At 32.0% G+C, this 20,133-nt stretch overlaps 1 protein-coding gene across 5 annotated transcripts in view; it reads left to right on the top strand.

Annotated features, from left to right (window-relative positions):
- The window catches only part of INIP (INTS3 and NABP interacting protein), a 40,605-nt gene extending 25,651 nt beyond the window's left edge, over positions 1–14,954 (top strand). For all 5 annotated transcript variants that reach the window (XM_051961296.1, XM_051961287.1, XM_051961313.1 and 2 more), the window contains 3 exons: positions 9,796–9,898; positions 11,029–11,119; positions 14,222–14,954. In XM_051961296.1, coding sequence (XP_051817256.1) covers positions 9,796–9,898; positions 11,029–11,119; positions 14,222–14,317 — 290 coding nt within the window. In that variant the 3' untranslated portion in view covers positions 14,318–14,954. The remainder of the gene's footprint in view (positions 1–9,795; positions 9,899–11,028; positions 11,120–14,221) is intronic.
- The last annotated feature ends 5,179 nt before the right edge of the window (positions 14,955–20,133 follow it).

Genomic DNA, 20,133 nt, shown 5'->3' with positions numbered 1-20,133 from the left:
TTAGTACATTAACTTTTTCTATAGTTTTCAGTTTTAGTTTGAGACATCTCGTATTTGGATTTTGGTTATATAACCAAAGTTATAAATTATAACTATTTATAATAAGTTATAATTTATAACTTATTATAAGTTATAAATTAGATTGTTTAGTTTTAATATTTCAGAAATTGACAAATTATTGTCATGCTGAAAATTCTTGGACACATACTATACTAATTTTTTTTTGAAATATTATTTTCTATTGATGTTAAAACTTTTTATTGCATATCATCACTTGCCTAGGCTACATATCTATAGTTTAAAAAAATATATAGTAACAATAAGATCTAAATCTATGTTTAAGGTGAAATTTTATAAAAGAATTTTGAACCTCATTTACTGATGATTCATGTCTTTAAATCCTTAATTATATGAAGAATCTTAGAAGTAAATGAGCAACTTTACATTTACGTAAACCCCTAAAGTATTTGTGTAAAATGGGCTTCTGACTACATATAATAGAAACACTGTTGAAATATACTTTTATTCCAATTCCAGAGAGACTCAGAATATTTTTAGAAATTACTAAGGAATTAAGAGGGCAGCTAGAACTCCAATTTATAAAATTATAAACAAATTATAAAATTATAATTTGGTTACAGTCCTAATGACTTCATTACAGGAACTCTTGCTTACCAATGAAACATGAATATGATTAGAACAAATGAAAGAGAAGGAAATATCAAAGGAACTATTCCATAGTAAGTAAATTAGCTATGGCTCTTTAGATTATATGTGATTTCATGTGTGAAAGTTCAACTCTTAGTGATACTCAACATTTCCTAAGCTATAGTCATGCACTATTTCACCTCAAACTACTTCCATAATCTTTTGTTCATACTGGCAGTGGAATCCAGATGTTCAGATGAGACCATTAATTTAAATATCTCCAATCAGGCCATCATGCTTGTTCTGTTACATATTATTTATTTATAAAAAAAAAAATTAGAAAGATTTCTTTAGCAGTTCCACAGTAGATCTTTCTTAATTATCTATCATGTGCAGGATATCAGGATTATGTGCTGGAGGGGGGGGGGGGAAGGGGAGGGAAAAGGGGGGAGAAATAGACCCTTCCCCTAAGAAACTTATACTTTCTATGTTTTAAATTAATATTGTAAAGTAAGAATAGTATTGTATATGATATGTGCAAAAAAATTATTTATTTTCTGTTAGATGCTAAATTACTTGAGAATAGGGATAGAATTTTTTTCAATGTATTCCTGGTTTCTTGTACAATATTGAACATAAAAAGAACTTAATAAATTCTTTTAAAAATAATTTATTTTAAATATTCATTTTTTAAAAAAGGAATTCAGAATTTTCTTCCCCTTGCCTGCCTTTTCCTCACCCACTGAGAAAGCAAGCAATGCCATATCCGTTTTTCATGCAAAATCATGCAAAACATGTCCATATTAGCTATGCTGCCAAAAAAAAAAAAAAAGCAAAAAAAATAAAGCTTTAAAAAGTATGCTACTATTTACACTTAGACTTTATTAGTTCTTTTTCTGGAGCTAAAGATTTTTCATCATAAGCTCTCTGGAATTATTTTGGATCATTTTGGGCCTCTTAGTACCCAAGTCTTTCACATTTGATCATTGTTACAATATTGCCTGTGTACATTATTCTCCTGGTTTTGCTCACTTCATTTTGCATCAGTTCATGTAAATCTTTAAAAAAATTTCTGACTGCATCCTGTTCATCATTATAAGAAATAATAGTATTCTATTGCAATCATATACCATATTTTGTCCATCTGTTTCCCAATTGATAGACATCCCCCATTTCCAGTTGTTTGCCACTACAAAAAGAGCTGTTGTAAATATTTTTATACACATAGGTCCTTTTCCTTTTCCTTTAATCTTTTTAGGATCTAGATCTAGTGGTGGCTTGGCGGGGTCAATGGTGTTCTTTTTTTATGTCCTTTTGAACGCAGTTCCACATTACTCTCCACAGTATTTATCTTTTTCCTTTTTCTATTATATTAGCCAGTCTGATTGGTGGTACCTCCAAGTTGCTTTACTTTGCATTACTCTAATCAATGGTGACTTAGAGCATCTTTTCTTCTTCTGAAAACTGCCTGTTTGCTTTTAATTATGCAATCATAGAATTTTAGAATTGGGACAGAATTCAATGAGTCCCTTCTCTAACATATTCAACAAATGGTCATCAGGCCTCTGCTTGAAGCCCTCCAAAGAAGAGAAACCCAACATCTTTCAAAGTAGTACATTCTGGCTTTGGACAATTCTGGTTATTAAGAAGTTTTTTCCCAAAAATATTCCTAGACTTTCCTCTTGGCAACTTATCTCTGTTGCTCCTGATTCTACCTTCTGAGGTTAAACAGAATAAATGTAATTGTTCCTCCACATGATGTACCATCAGTTATTTGAAAACGAACTATTATGTCCTCCAGAGTTTCTCTTCTTCAGGATAAGCATGCCTAGTTCTTTCCTTTGATCCTTAGGTATCAAAAACTTAAGGACTGTCACCAGCTTGGTTGTCTTCCTATAGATACTCTCCAATTTATCAGTGCTCTTCTTAAAATAGCATTTAGAATTTAACATAGTACTCCAGATGTACTTTGCCCAGAACAGAATACACATGAACTGTTACCTTTCTGTGAGTGGAAGCAGTGCCACTTTTAATGCAATTCAAAATCTTATTTGCTGGATTTATTGTCATACAGTAGTACTGATTTATATTGAACTTGCAGGGTATTCAAAAACAGTTGTTTAACCATTCCTCCCTCAGCTAGTATCTGTGAAATTGATTTTTGAACCCATATGGCATTTGCATTTATCCCAGGAATCTAATCTTTCAGGATTTTTTATTTTAGATCTGACTATTGTTTGCTTTTCTTCTTGTATCATGAATAAATGATTGCATGAATAAAAATAAAGATGTATTAAGCCGTTATTGCTATGCTTAAGTGCTGGAGATAAAAATAAAAGTCTCTGCAAAAGCCCCTGCTCCCAAAGAACTTGCATATTATGAGAGAAGACAACTGAATGTTGTGAAATGGTGGTCCAGGAGGGATGTTTTGGTCTGGAAAGGCTCAGGGCTTTTGGGTAGAACAATAAAGTAGGTAAGTTGATGGATACTTTCTTTATTAAAGCAATCATGTTGATTTAATTACTTTTGCCTGAGAAAGAGGTACAGTGAATGTCAAGAAAAATGGTCAGGGTAATTTTCTCCATTAAGTGAGTTGCTACAACCTCCATTTAAGGAAGGATCAGCACCATCTATATCTTATTTTTATCACTCCTCCGGATTCTCCAGACTTATTTATGTTGACCCTGCAAGGGTTCTTTCTCTTCTTCTACTTCCCCTGTTCTGCCCCTTGTAATGTATTGCGTCTTCCTCCATCAGATCCCATACTTTTTTTTTATGCCGAGACTAAATATTTTAAAACTATGGAACTCAAAGATATTGATTGCAATAGAAAACTTCTTCATTTTACTTACTAGTTTTTGTATTTTTCTTCTTGATCATTTTAAAAGTGCTTTAGGGGGAAAACATGATTTGGTGAGAGTATATAGCTTTTTCCATGGTTGTCAAATTCAACAATAATAAATTTATAAAGCATACTAAGAATTGTTTGTATAATTTCATATAAATTAAATTACTTGAAAAATCTCAGTTATGAATATTGTTGATATACATAAAGATTATGTAGTTTTTAAAATTCTTATTTTCCATCTTGGTGTGCTTCAATACTTAATTATTAAGTATGGTAATTATTTTACTGAAGATACCCTCTCAAACCATTTTTCTTGAAATTATCTTAAGGAAAATTGATACTTTACAGTATCATTAGTTTCTTGGATGGGTGCTTTGCTGGCCATATTTTAATAAAGAACCTAGTAGAAGCATGTTTTTTCTGAATTTCCTATTTTTATTTTTGATTTGTCCTTTTTTTTTTTAATCTCAAAAATTTTTATCTTTAATCATTTTCTGAGAAAAATGGCTTTTAATTAGATCAATCTAGGTATAATCTAGTCATGGACATAGAAATCTTATTATATGATATCATCCATGGGAATAGCCATATGATGAACTTTGCTTTAAGCAAACTTGTTATGAAAACTCATATATGCAAAAGAGTTACGTTAGAGAGTGCTTTTTTACTTTATAAGTAATTTTTTTTACACCAAGAATTTACAGAATTCTTTTAACTAGAACATTTTCCAACTACATTGAGAATAAACTCCTCCAGTAAATTGATATTCAGTGTACCAATTCATGAATTTTCAGGACTATATATATTACATAAAGATGAGTTATACTTCTAATAATAATAGTTCATGTTTATATAGACTTTATGGGTCTCTTTCCATCTTGCTGTACCATAATATATATTTAATGCTTGTGTTTTAAATGTGGTCTGCATGTAATCAGCCCAAGAACATGGCTTAAGTCAAGATAGTCTTCATTCAGTTCTTATTCATTTTTTCCCCCAACTAATTTTTCTTTTCCCCTAGATGTTTATCCCCTTAAGGTAGAGGTGTGGGTGTGTGTGTGTGTGTGTGTGTGTGTATGTGTGTGTGTGTGTGTGTGTGTGTGTGTGTGTGTGTGTGATAATGGTGGTGTGATATTTCTTGGTCTTTCTCTCCTTCAGTTGATAGGATCATGAATTTAGAACTGGATGGGACTTTAGAGGCCATCAAATTCACCATGCCCCCTTGTTTTACAAATGAGAAGATAGAAGGCCACTTTATAGATAAAGCATTTGAAACTGAGAGATGTTAAAGGAACCAAGAGTTACATAACTAATAAGTGAAGCAGGATTTGTACTGAAGTCTTCCTGATTCAAAGCCCAGCCCTCAATCCACTTTTATTTTTTAATTATTCATTGGCCTACAGATCCACTTCTGAGCATATACCTAAAAGAAATCAAAGATAGAAAGTGTGAACCAAAATATTTGCAACATCATTTTCTTGCAGCATCAGTGAAATGGAAACAAACTCATTGACTTGGAATGGCTAAACATCTTGTGGTAAATGAATTTAGTGAGATATTGTTAGAAGCAATATAAAGACTACATGACTTATGATGCAGTATGTAAAACAACTCCAACAAGACTGACAATAAAAACTAAAATTGAAATTATGAATAATTTTCTTGTATTACTTATTGCAATATAATTTTCAGATTTTGTTTCTTTTTTTAATTATCATGTTCTTCTGTGACAACTATGATCCTTATCTGTCTGCATTCTATCTTGAAGGTCTGTTGTTTTGGCATGTATAGAATTCATGTATACTTTTAATATTGTTCCCTTTTGCTTAATTTTTTCCCCATTTCTGTGTTTGTTCTAAATCTGTCATTTTTTTTTTTTTTTTTAGAACCTCTGCTTCTTTGGAAACAGTATTTATTGCGTCTTCTAAGTTTTCTATTTGTTTTTCTTTTTTTTTAAGTGTTCTTTTAGAAAGCTTATTATTTATTTTAGCATATTTTTTTTAAAAAAAATTGAGTTCTGAATTCTCAGCATCTTTAGAGTTTCTCCCCTACCTGTATCATTTACATGTGAAATCTTGTAAAACATTTTCATATTCTGCTATGTTACTAAAAAATGGTGAAAAAAATTATACTTCAATCTGAACTCAGAGTTTATTAGTTCTCTCTCTGAAGGTGTGTAGCATTTTTCATTTTGTAGTTGTCTTGATTAACATTGTATTGATCTACTCAGAGTAGCTATGTCTTTCATAGTTTATCATTATTACATTATTGCAGTTATTTTCCTGACTCTGCTCACATGACTATGTATCAATTCATATAAGTTTTCTCAAATTTTTCTGTTTCCTGTTCATCATTTCTTATGGCAAAATAATTTTCATTATAATCATATGCCATAACTTGTTCGACCATTTCCTAGTTAATGGGGACATCTCAATTTTCAATTCTTTGCCATCACAAGTAGAGCTATTGTAAATATTTTTGTAAATTAAATCTATGCTATTTTAAAGGGTATTCACAGTTTTGTGTACTTTTGAGCACAATTCCAGATTACTCTCCATAATGGTTATACTAGTTCACAACTCTATTAACAGTGCATTAGTATCCCAATTTTTCTATGCTCTTTTCAGCATGTGTTGTTTTCCTTTTTTTACCATCTCTTAGCCAATCTAATTGATTGGTGGTAACTTCAAGTTTTTTTAAGTTGTATTTCTCTAATTATTGGTGATTTAGAGCATTTTTTTCCATATGATTCTAAATAGCTTTGATTTCTTCTTCTGAAAACTGCCTGTTCATTATCCTTTTATCAATTGAGGGGTGATTTTTGTTTTTGTAAATTTTACTCAGTTCCCTACATATTTGAGAAATGATACTTTTATCAGAGAAATTTGCTGCAAAATTTTTTTTCCCTCCAATTTCCTAATTTCTTTCTAATCTTGGCTGCACTGGTTTTGTTTGTGCCAAGTTTCTTTAGTTTAATGTAATCAAAATTATCCATATTACTTTTTTTGATCCTCTTATCTCTTGTCTCTATCTTTTTTTATTCATATATTTGGCAGGTAAAATTGTCCATATTCCCCTAATTTGCTTTTGTTATGTCTAATTATGTACCCATTTTGACTTTATATTAGTATATAGTATAAAATGCTAGCCTGTGCCTAATTTCTGCCAACCCACTTTCTAATTTTCCCAGCAATTTTTGTCAAATATTGAATTATTACTTCCAGATCTTAGATCTTTGGGTTAACAAACACTAGATTACTATGGTCATTTCTACTTTGTATAACTGATCTACTACTTTATTTCTTAGCTAATACCAGATTGTTTTCATGATTACTGCTTTGCAATTTAGTTTGAATTCTGATACTGCTAGGCTGCTTTTTCTTCACTTTTTTTCATTTATTCTCTTGATATTTTTGTTTTTCTTTTTTTTTAATAGTTTTATTTCTCTTTTGAACCCATTCTGGATTTTCTGATTGCTATTTAATGAACTTTGAGGACCCTGCAGAATTTGTTCTTTGATCAGGGAAACTTTGGTTCATTTTGTTAATAGAAAAATACAATTTACTTGTTCTGATGGTCTGATTTCTTTGTGTTTTACTCATTATTTCTTCTGCCATTGTGAACTTCTATATTGTGAGCTAGATTTTAATTTAGGCATTCTCTTTGGTTTTTTTAGTCTTTTAAATTTTTTCCTTGTATTCCCAGTCACTTGCCTTTTGTTTTGACTCTTTTAGTTTCTACTGCTGCACAGATGGCTGAGGCTTATTCCTTACACAGTGGGAACCAGAATATATTTTAAGTCAGTGGTTCTCAAAGTATGGTCCAGATTAGCCTGGGAATCTCTGAAATCCTTTCAGAGAGTCATAATTAGTTTTTATTTTTAATGTGATCAATATCTATAACATAAACAAAAATTCTTTGGACAGATCCTCAATCATTTTTAATAGGATAAAGATATTGAGAACAAAAGTTTGAGGACCACTGCTTAAGTGGTCAAGGGAAATAACTTTCCCCAGCTGAATTTATAGTCTCCTTTCCCTTGCATGGAAGCTATTTTCTTTCTAGATTGGGGCTTTGTATTTCTCATATTCCTACTTCCTTTCCCCTTTACTTCCTTCTGTGGTGGGACAAAATCAGAGTCTACAGTTCATTGTGTGATGGCATCTTAGTCATTACTATGCAGAAGGGAACTGACCATAGCTATAATCTGCCGTAAAAATGTACAGGGTTGTTCATCTTTATGCTTACTGTACTTGTGTACAGAGTGAGTTGGGGATTGTAATTGGAGATGCTAAGTTGATTGTTACTTCTCTGATCTGTTTTGTAGTTTCAACTTTAGTTAAATAATATCTGATAATTCTCCATCTCTCCATTCTACTTCCCCTTTTTTAATGTTTTGGGTTAGAAACATTTGTGGAAAATAATATCTACCATCTTATTAGTCATGTGATCAAAAATTTCCCTTTCTGTGTTTTTCTGCTTGAACTTGCGTGATTGTGGATCTCCATATTGAATAGAGTTCTCTAAAAGGTCTTTTTCAACATAACAGAAAGATTACCTCAAGGTTCCTTTATTGGATAGTAGCACATTTTCAGCACTGATTTTCAAATAGTAGTCTGCCTTTATTTGGTTATTGACGGATAATGGCATTTGAGAAAAAGTTAATGTGCTGTATTATTTCATCTTTCCAGGCCTCAGATGCCTACAAAGTATTATGGAAAGCTTTAAATCTATAATCCTATGTCTATGATGTAAATCAGTAACTTTTCAATATTGACTGATTGCCCCCAAATGAAGTGAATGATTGACAGCATTGTTGGCTTCCTAGAGGTGAGCCAGGCACCATTTAGTTTCAGAGATTTGTTGAAATTGGAATTTATTTTATTGTTATAAAGATGAAATAAGAAATCAAGGAAGAACAAAATTAAGACGGTCTTAAAGGATTTGGGAAATAGGAAATATTTTACTAACTGCCAGAGAATCATGAAATCATTAATATAAAAAATTTTTCATTTGAAAAACAATGAATTCATACACTAAATAAAAGAAGCATTTTCATGTTCATTGTGGAATAGAGAGGATTATATGTGAAACTTCAAGGCTATCATATAGAAATTGCTTTTCTTTTTAAGATTAGAATAACTTCCACGTAAACTTTCACAGCTGTCCTGCTTGTCTGTGATTTTCTGACCTTTCTTTTGTTTTTACCACTCTTCCTTCTGCCACTGATTTTTTTGGGGGAAATTCCTTATAACAAATATGTACAGTAGAATAAAACAAAATGTCCACATTGGGAATGTCTAAAAATGTATGTTTCATTCTGCTTCTGTAGTCCATAAGCTCTCTGTCATGAGTCTTTTGAAACATGGCTGATCTTTCCATTGATGAAAGTTAAGTCTTTTCAGAGTTGTCATTATAATGTTGTTACTATATAAATTGTTCTCCAGTTTCTATTTACTTCACTTTCATTTCATATAATCTTTCCAGGTAAACTGTTCCTTTCATCATTTCTTGTGACACAAATATATTGTTGTATCCAACTCTTCATGACTCCATTTAGGATTTTTTTGACAATGACACTGGAGTGGTTTGCCATTTCCTTTTCCAGATTATTTTAGAGATGAAAAAATTGGGGCAAATGTGGTTAAGTGACTTTCCCAGGGTTACATTACTAGTAAGTGTCTGAGGCCAGTTTTGAACTCAGGAAAATGTCTTCCTGATTTTAGGCTTGCCACTCTATTCATTATACCTCCTAGCTGTCCCTCACAACAATATTACTTACATTAATATACTACAATTTATTTAATCATTCCTTAATTGATGGATTCCTCTTAATTTTCTGTTCTATGTCAGTAGAAAAAAAGATGTCATATGCATATCTATCCTTTTTTTCTTTCTTTAATCACTTTGGGGGTGGGAAGTAAGTCTAGTAGTGATTACGTAGAATCAAAGACACAAAAGGCTTTACTGCTTCCTTGGTTAATAAAGCCTTTTTAAAAAACAATTTAACTTGAAGAGGGAAGTTTATGTAGGAAAATAGATTAGAACAGAGCAGAGTATTATGTGGATATATATACAATATATATCTATTTTGATACTGAAATTGGTAAATTCTCTTAATTTTTCTTAATTACATCTTAAAAAAAGAAAACTTAATACTTGTCTAGGGAAAACAATGCCACACACAGTAATGAATTCATCATAATGTCATAAAGAGTAGACGTTTTAATTTCAAAGTTATAGGTGGCCTGGGGTCATAAAATAAGATCGAAATTTTTCTTATTTCTTATTTCCCCTAGGTTTTCAAAATAAGAATCGAGTAGCAATTCTGGCAGAACTAGACAAAGAGAAAAGGAAATTACTTATGCAAAACCAATCTTCAACAAATCATCCTGGAGCCAGGTATTATGTAAACATATTGCATGCCAGTGTATGTCAAAGTCTGAAGTTGTAATCTATCGGAGATTATTTGGATTATTCACAGAATTGAAAAAAATCTTAATTTTTAAGAAAACAAGATGCTGTGTTCAACACACACACACACACACACACACACACACACACACACACACACATTTGCTGAGGCAATTAGGATTAAGTTACTTGCTCAGGGTCACACAGTCAGGAAGTGTTAAATGTCTGAGGCCCGATTTGAAATCAGGTCCTCCTGACTGCAGGGCTGTGGCTCTATCTACTATGTCACCCAGCCGCTCCAGCTCACAGATTTTTAAAGAACAATTTATAGTAGGGATATTTATACAATCCCCAAATTATGGTTGGTTTAAAAAAAAAAAAAAGAAAGTCTTCATTCTGGTTTTTTGTTCTTCACCAACCATAGTACTGATTGATTGAGAGGTTTCACCTAATAGTTTTGGCATTTTTAAAACATATTACAGGAATATATTATTATTGGACTTTTTTAACCTAGACAATTACACAATGAGAGTTTTTTCCTCCAAAAAAATTTGAAGAAAAGATTATTTTCTAAAATAGTCTATTTTATTAAAAGATTGTTTACCATTTTACCAGTTTTTTTTTCAAGAGTATGTGGAAATTTAGTTATTGTCACTATAATAGAAATAATTTTTTAGGTTTCTGAAAGATGGGTTCTGCTAAGTCATCAGCTTTTCATCTTAATAGATTGCCATCTTCACCTCCTAAATATAATGTTATATTATAAATGTAACTTAATAATACACATATAAAAACATGGTTTTATTCTCTCTAAATATTTTTTTCTATATGAATATTGTTCTATCTGAACTATTCACAAGCTGCTTTTTAAAAATAATTCAGTAAAATTAGTGGTAGTTTCAAAGCCCAAAATCTCATGTGGCTTTGAGTTCATGACTACAGTAAAATTAATCTGGTAAACTGAGGGGAAAAAAGTCTTTGCTCTGGAAAGGTATTTTGCATCTTTACAGAAAACATTTACCATATATAGTGAAAAATGTGGCTTGTGAATAAAACTTGTTCTGTGCCTCAAAAAATTAGCTCTGTGAAGTAATATGTTTTGGTTTGTTTGTTTCCAGCATTGCTCTCTCCAGGCCCCCTCTTAATAAGGATTTTCGTGATCATGCTGAACAGCAGCATATTGCAGCACAGCAGAAGGCTGCTTTACAGGTGAGCAGATGTTGCTCAGATCAGGGAGGATAGGGGATGACATTCTTCTTACTATACCTTACTTTTAGGTGGGATGCGCAAGGAAAGGCATCAGCTTATATAAGTCCTTTATGTTCTGCAAGTATTTCATATGGACTGAAGGTGCTGTTTCTAGTCGCTTTTTTCCCCCTTTTCCATTTCTCAGTTTTTAAAGGGCATATTAGCCAAGAGAGCTATTTTTCTATCTGGAATCTATTATCAGTATAAATGTTGCATAAATACTAATCAGGAGCCCTATTGATATCTAGTTAAGCCCAAAGGACCTGTAGCCAGCAATACATCATAGTGAATAATAATAGCTAACATTTATGCAGATCATTTTAAGATTTTCTAAGCTAAGCTAATATTTACAAATATTATTGCATTTATCTGCACAACAACCTTGGGAAATAGGTTATTATCACTATTTTACAAATGAGGAAAGTGAGGCAATTAGAAATTGAAGTGTTTCACCCAGAATGACACAGTTAGTGAATGATTGAGCCAGGATTCCTTCTTGAATCCAGATTCAGTATTTTTATCTATTGCATCATTGAGTTGCCTTAGTATTACAGTAACAATGAAAGTGTCTTTGATAATATAGATGAAGTTATTAAAAGGTAATATGATATAGTGAGCACTAGATCTGGAGCCAAACCACCATGAATAATAAATAGCCCTGTTCTGTCATATAACACCTCTGTGACCTTAAACAGGTTACATTACTTTTTTGGATCTCATCTGTAAAACTGGGAAACTAGGCTAGGGAATGAAAAGTTCCTTTAAATCTAAATCAATTTGATTTCATTACTAATTGTGCCAAGATGTGATGTATTTAGAAAGAAAGATACTGAGAGGTCACAGTACTAAAATGGAAGAAACAAACTTAAAAAGTAAAATGGGAAATTTTAACAGTAAATTTTTAAACATATTTGTCAGTTAAATCATAATCCCTAATGTTGTGTGACTTTACTGTTGTGATTTGATTTAAAAAATTGGTTGCAGTATATTCTTTAACATATGTTTAAGCACTAATTCTTAACATAGAATTAAAGAATAATATTGAATTATACATTTTATTATATCTGTTCATTATTGCCAGAATAATTAACTATCTTATTTAATGTCACCTTGATCTTGATTAATTTAAGGTGCTCCACAGCCTTTAGATAAAACTTGGGTATTTTTAAAAAAGAGTTATATACTTAATCATATAATTCTTAAACCATTTTCAGCTTCTCTAATTTTTGTCAAATATGCCTTTTTCTTTTTTGTAAAAATATCTAAGAAGTTTTATCCTTCCTTATTTCTAACAATAGATCCCTTTCTACTCTTAAAAAAAAAAAATTTAATGCTATTATTCCATATTCCTTTTTACTTAACTTAACAAATTAATTTATTTCATTTGATACTGTTGAATAACATTTTGTATTAGAATAGTAGTTATGGAATTAGGAAACTCCATTAGTCCTTGCTCAGTCACTGACTAGCCTTGTGACCTTTAATAAATCATTGAGCTTAACAGAAAAAGGAAAGTTTGGCATAAGCGGATGAGATGGGAGATAGAGGAGAATGATAATGAGGTCTATTGTGGACATATTGAATTTGAGATGTTACTAGGGCAATCAGTTTGAAATGTCCAATAAGTGGTTGATGATGTGGTACTAAGTTTCAGGTCAGGAAAGGGAACAGGTTGGATATTTAAATCTAGGACTCATATGTGTAGAAATGATCATCAAGCTAATAGGAGCCAAAGGCAGTGTAGCGATAAAGGAGAAGAGCTCAGGATAGGACCTTGGAGTATACCCATATTTGGTGTGATATGAAGAATTAATAAAGGAGAGTTAGTAGAAATGGCCAGTGAGATAAAAGGAGTAAGGAGAAAATAATATTACAAAAACTGGAGAAAAGAGAATTATCTCAAAGGAGACTGTAGGCAAATGTCAAATGCCTTAGAAAGCTTAAGAAGTCTGAGGCCTGAGAAAAAGGACATCAGTTTTAGCAAATTGATAACTTTGTACAGAGCAGTTTCAGTTGCATGATGGGGCTTGAGGCTAGACTACATAAGATTAAAAAGTGAATGAAAAGAGAGATAGGGGAAGTAGTGAATGTAGCTCTTTCTTAGAGGTTAGAAAAAAAATTGGTAGGGTTTTGTGAATGGTGTTCTAAAATTATTTGATCATATTTGAAGGGAAGTAATCAGTAGATTAGGAGAAGTTGACCTCTCCTTCTACTACTAGATTCCTTTAGAAAATTTGCTGTGCAAATCCATAATCTTTTTTATAAGAACTCAGGATCTTTCACTAGCTTGCACCACCATAAGGTGATACTGCAAGATCTATGTTAAAAAAAAAAAATTATCCTCATTTTGAGCACAGAGCCTTTATGTTATTCCTTTGCTGATTGGGATTATAAAGGTAATTAGATTATTAATATCATGACAAGTTTGTGATATTTCTGCTGTCTATTAAGTTTTATTTGCTTTTAAAATATCCTCATTTTTAAAAGAACAAGAGTTTGTTTTCTCATCTTAAAAAATGTTATTGATGGTGTTGATTTTTATAACTTAGTCACTTTCTGATATACCCACTGTGGCTTTTCCCTATGCCCATTATCAAAATCTTACTTGTAACAAAAAGTTAAGCAAAACAAACAACAGTATCTATGACTTTATATAAAGCATTTTGTACCCATAATCTGCTATCCCTCTGCTAAGAACAGAGAAAGGTATTTCATTGTCATCAATTCTTTAGCATCAAGATTGATTATTTCATTTAATTTGAGATATCTGCCTTACTAACTACTGTTATAGAGTTTTATTGTTACACAGTAAACCTATAAATGTTACCATATCTAAAAAAATTATTGTGACAAGACTTTTTTGTTTTTGTTTTTATTTATATTATTATGGTCATTGTATATATTGTTCTTCTGGTTAGGTTTTCCTCACTTTTAATAATCTTTCATTATGTTAATTCATATTAATTTTTCCATGTTTTTTCCCCTGAATTCATTATATAGGTGAAATCATTTTAATCATGTTGTGAGAAACTATTTTGTTAATCTTCTCTTTCTTTTTTCCAGCATGCTCATGCACATTCTTCGGGATACTTCATAACTCAGGATTCTGCATTTGGAAATCTCATTCTTCCTGTTTTACCTCGACTTGACCCAGAATGAAGGAAATATTTGCATTAGGGAAAATAACTTTGTAAAATGAACTGCCAAAGTTAAAATCATTCTGATTCACTCTGTGCTAAGAAATGACTCACATTTTTTTGGGTGAGATTTTGTATTTTATGCCTTTGTTATAAGAAAGGCACTTTACATCTATGCAGGTGAAATGTACATAAATGGTGCATGTTATACACAGTTTGTAACCATTCTGTAATGCACTTCATTTATTTATATCAATATGCTTGACTGATTTAAATTTTTTTTTTAATTTTAAGTAGAATGAATTATAGACTAGAAAATAGAAAAAACTACATAAGGTACTTAACTTTAAGGAAATGCCATTTCCCCCTCTAAACAAATGGGGTTGGCCATAGAAAAAAATCCATTCCTTTTGGTGTTTTATCAGACTGTTATTAATGTAACCACTGCATTCAGGTTCTTGAACATTTTGTTTTAGAAAATGGTCCTGAAATCTTTTATGTGACCTCATTTCTGTTTTTTTTGGTCTCACTTTTAATCCTAGAAAAGAGAAGTTAGTATAAATTACAAACTAGTATTATACTTTTTAGTATTTCTTAAATATGAAATTTATGTAAATGTTAACACATGATATTAAAAATTACCATGACAATAACTGTTACTCTTGAGAGTTGTATAGTATGTTATTTACTAATGCTGTTATAATAGAACCTGACTGTAAAGTTCCAGTTCTAGTTTAAAACTTAATATGGCAGTTTTACCTCTTTCTTACATAAAGTAGAGATGAAAATTAGAGTTAGCTCTTTCTGCAGCATTTTATGGAGTATTTTGAGCAAGATTTCCTTGGTAGAGTATAGTCCCTTAAGAATTCAGACCTCCTTCATAAATCCCATATTTTATAATATATTGGGGCATTCAGAGAAATTCAGTGACTTATTCAAGATCACCAACTTAATATAACTTGCTAGCTATAGAAAGTTAGGGTCGTGGCCATATTTTAGAATAGAAAATGTGCCAATAGAAGTTCAGTTCTTTATGTAAAATTATCTCTGAATTTGCTGTAGCAAAATCTGAAGCAGTTTTTGAGAACTTTCTTCAGGTAATTTTCCAATCTTGAAAGTCCAAGGAACATTTATTACTGGGAAAGATAAGAGAAATCATCTGTGACAATGGAAGATAGAAAAATTAAATGATGAACCTGGGGTTTATATTTATGACCTTAGCTTTAGTCCAGGGTTAGAAAACATATCTGTTTGTATAGACAAGACAAGTTCTCCAATTTACTCTTTTAATTTAACATTTAGTCCAGGGTTAGAAAACCAACTACAAACATATCTGTTTGTATAGACAAGACAAGTTCTCCAATTTACTCTTTTAATTTAACATTCCATCAATTTGTACACTTAATATTCCAGATAATTTCTAATTAATATAAAGGAAAAGATATTATATTCCATAAAGATCATTAGGTATGGAAGGAGATGGTTAAATTTGGATCCTAATTTTGAACCACTTATTGTTCAGTTTTGTTCTCTTTATTTTTACTAACATCCCTCTCAACAAAGGTTCAGTTTTCTTAAATTTGTAAAGAACCTTAGAGGTCAACTGGTGACCCTCTCATTTTATAGAAGAAACTAAGGGTCATAGAATTTAAATGATTTGTCCATTGTCACATAAGTTGTAAATGGCAGAACTGTGATTCTAGGTCCTCTGACTCTTAAAATTTATCTCACCCCTCTCTTCTTACTCATCCCAAGCAACCTCCTACTGAAACAAGCCCAAAGGCAATCTCAGCTATTGATGATGCACATTATTATATTAAAAAAAAAATCTGGCTTTCAGCATTATTTACCCCATACTGATATACTCTTGGTGGGAGCACTCACAACCAGGCACAGGCCATACTATAATCAATGTATATGCATCAAGGGACCCATATTGAAGTAGAAGCTCATGGGAACGGTCCATAGTGCCGACCTTTCCCCTCATTCTGCGTTTCACCTCTTAGATCACATCTGAAATACCTACTTAACTGCAACCATTGCCTCTCCTATTTATAATCAGTTCTCATGTGAAGCTACTCATTATGGTCTCTGCCATTTTTCTTTTAAGATCACAGCACTTCATTCCCTCAAAATCACACATGTCAGAATCCTAACTACTGCCTGGGGTCCCTATATATTTCTCACAAAAGTATAGCTAAATGCTTCCCATTGCAACTGTACTCTCAATGATGGAATTTGAGGAGGAAACTTTTTCCATGTAAGAGATGAGGTGACATGGTGTCTTTGAAAAAAACACTGCCTTTTGAGTTAGGAGACCTCAATCAAGTATAGTTGGCCCTATGGCAAATCCTTTCATCTCTCTCTGGACCTCAGTTTTTTCATATGTAAAATAAGAGAATTGGATGAAATCAATGTTCTGAACTTGAAGTCAGTAAACTTGTTTTAAAAAATATTTTGTTTATTATATTAAAATACAATTAGTTTCCAAAGGGTGGGGGAGTGGATAAGTATTTATTGAGATCCATTATGCTAGACACTGCTAAGTGCTTTATGAAAACTATCTCATTTGACCTTGACAACAATCCTTCGTAATTTTATAATTTATTTGCAATCCTATATATTTAATTTTATGCTTTTAAAAAACATTGTTCTGAGAAGGGGTTAGTAAAATAAGCTTCAACAGACTGCCAAAGGAGTTCATGACATAAATATATTAAAAGTTAAAAACCTCTGGATTTTACCTTAATGTTCTTTCCATCTCTAACTTGTCTGAAGCTTGGTAACAGATGCATTTGTCACCCCCCAGAACCAAGCTCTAACTTCTTTCTTAGTTTATACTTTTTAATATTTTCTTTTTTATGTTTGTTTTATGTGTGTTTAATGATTTCTTTCCCATTAGGTTGAAAGGAATATTTCTTCTAGTTTCTATTATATTCCCATATATCCTATATAGTGCTGAAACAGTGAGTACTTATGAGACATTCGACTAAAAGGCTGCTTTGTTGTTTTTCATTTGTGTCTGACCATTCATGACTCCTTTTAGGGTTTTCTTGGCAAAGGTACTGAAACAGTGTGCTATTTCCTTCTCCAACTCATTTCACATTTGAGTGGACTGAGGCAAACAGGATTAAGTGACTTTCCCTAACTCACATAGCTAGTAAGTGCCTGAGGCTGGATTTGAACTCAGGAAGATGAGTCTTCCTTACTTCAAATCTGGGACTCTATCCACTGACCTACCTAGCTGCTAGGAAGACTGCTTACAAAGTTATAAAACAAATTTTTTGAAGCTGCAGTGTTTTTTTGTTGAATAACAATAGTCAAACTTACAAAATTTAGCTACAGTGTTAGAAAGAATTGAACTTTGCTATTAGCATGAAATCCTTTCAAATATAAATGTATGTTCTTAAATTCAATTTTTTTAAGTCTATGTTTTGGGAGAAGGATAAGGCAATTGGAGTTAAGTGACACAGTTAAGGGTCACACAGCTAATGAGTGTCTGAGGTCAGAATTGAAGTCAGGTCCTCCTGACTTCAAGCCTGTGCTCAATCCACTGTGCCATTTAGCTGCCTACATATTCTTTAAAACATATGTGATTCTTTAAAGTACATGGACCTAACAGAATGAATTAGATCTTAAGTTTGACTTCCTTTCTCTTGGATGTGACATTGTGATCATTAATCATTTAGCCAAATAAATCATGACCTATAAATAAGACTTATGACTTATAAAAAGGCCAAATAAGTCTATGCCCAGAGATGCAAAACAAGGAAACTAGATTTTAATCAGTTTCATGAGGTTAATTATTATTTTATAAGAAAGAACAATAACAAGTCTATGTATTTGAGGATGATGAATGTTTGTAACATTCTGTAAAAGGAAAAGAGAAGACAAATATTATTTTTGAAGTTATTTCTTTGGCCTGTCACTTATTCATTTTTTTTGGTGATTTTTACTTATTTTTATTTTTTATTATTATTATAGCTTGTTATTTACAAGATATATGCATAGGTAATTTTTCAGCATTGACAGTTGCAAATCTTTTTGTCCCAACTTTTTCCTTCCTTCCCTCCACCCCTTCCCCCAAATGGCAGGTTGACCAATACATGTTAAATATGTTAAAGTATAATATATATACATGTCCAAACAGTTATTTTGCTGTATAAAAAGAATCGGACTTTGAAATAATGTACAATTAGCCTGTGAAGGAAATCAAAAATGCAGGCGGACAAAAATAAGGGAATTGGGAATTCTGTGTAGTGGTTTATAGTCATCTCCCAGAGTTCTTTCCCTGGGTGTAGCTGGTTCAGTTCATTACTGCTCTGTTGGAACTGATTTGGTTCTTCTCATTGTTGAAGAGGGCCAGGTCCATCAGAATTGATCATCATATACTATTGTTGTTGAAGTATATAATGATCTCCTGGTCCTGCTCATTTCACTCAGCATCAGTTCATGTAAGTCTCTCCAGGCCTTTCTGAAATTGTCCTGCTGGTCATTTCTTACAGAACAATAATATTCCATAATATATACCACAATTTATTCAGCCATTGTCCAATTGATGGGCATCCACTTAGTTTCCAGGTTCTGGCCACTACAAAGAGAGCTGCCACAAATATTCTTGCACCTTTTTATGTCCCTTTCCCTTCTTTAAAATCTCTTTGGGATATAAGCCCAGTAGTAACCCTGCTGGGTCAAAGGGTATACACAGTTTGATTATCACTTATTCTTTTGATCCTTTTTGGTAGTTAGATCTGTTTTTTTTTTTTTTTTTTTATGTATGCAGACAGAGTAGCAAGGTTATAAATTAATTAAATGTTCTGTCTATAAAATTTTATGTGATTATATGTAGTTAATGTGGTTTTGCAATGATGATTTCAGGCAAAATTGACTTCAAACCAACAAGCATTAAAAAAAGATAAACAGGGATATATGCTAAAAAGGCCCTATTAAAAATTAAGATATATCAGGAAGGAAAAAAAGAAGAAAGGATGGATGGTTGGATTTGTTAAGTGCATCCTGGGTCCCAAACACTGCCCAGCACTGGAGATAGAAGTAATTTAAAGAGAGAAAGAGATAAGGGATGACAACACACAAAAGGCAGCTAAGAAGAGTATTTGGGGAAGAAGGTACAAAGCATTGGATCATGGTTTTGAAGTTAGAAGTAGAACTAGGAAAGAAGAAAAGGCTGATGGAGCACAAAATAGAGGCCCTAGTAGGAACATAAGAGAAGGGGAACAGGCTGGTAGAAGGATATTCAGGGCAAAAAGGCAGAGGAGTTATGGAATGTTTCAAGATAAGAAGGCTCTAAGCACAGAGCATGGAGGCAAATGAAAGCTGGCTGACCTTCATTCAGTTTTTAAATCTAAAAACCTAATGATGCAGTAAAATTTATAAATGAAAAACAGCTTGTAAAAATAAAATCAGTAGCAAGGAATTTCAACATTCCATTATCAGAATAAAACCTACAAAAAAAAAGTAAATATGAAACATGATAAAGCTGAGTATTCTGCCACACATAATAGATAATATGGGGAGAATTCAGTGAAAAGGGGGAAAAATATACATCTTTTTTCAAATACACATGGAATATTGATAAAAATCACTAAGCTTAAAAGAAAATACAGATAAAGGAACAAATGCTCTTCATTTCCCACCTGTTAGCACTCATTTTGTATTTCTTTGACTTCTTTACCATTTCCTGGAGTCAGGTTCCTTCCTTTTTTTTTTTTTTTTTTTTTCCTGCTTTCTTCTGTGTTATCTTGTCCCACTAGATTGTAAGTTCTTTGAGAACAGGATTGTCTCCTTTTTTTAGTATTTGTATCCCCTGAGCTTAGTACA

The sequence above is a fragment of the Antechinus flavipes genome, chromosome 1, assembly GCF_016432865.1.
Source record: "Antechinus flavipes isolate AdamAnt ecotype Samford, QLD, Australia chromosome 1, AdamAnt_v2, whole genome shotgun sequence".
Taxonomy (NCBI): domain Eukaryota; kingdom Metazoa; phylum Chordata; class Mammalia; order Dasyuromorphia; family Dasyuridae; genus Antechinus; species Antechinus flavipes.
The sequence above is the reverse complement of the archived record's forward strand: the minus strand, read 5'-3'. Positions and strand labels throughout refer to the sequence as shown.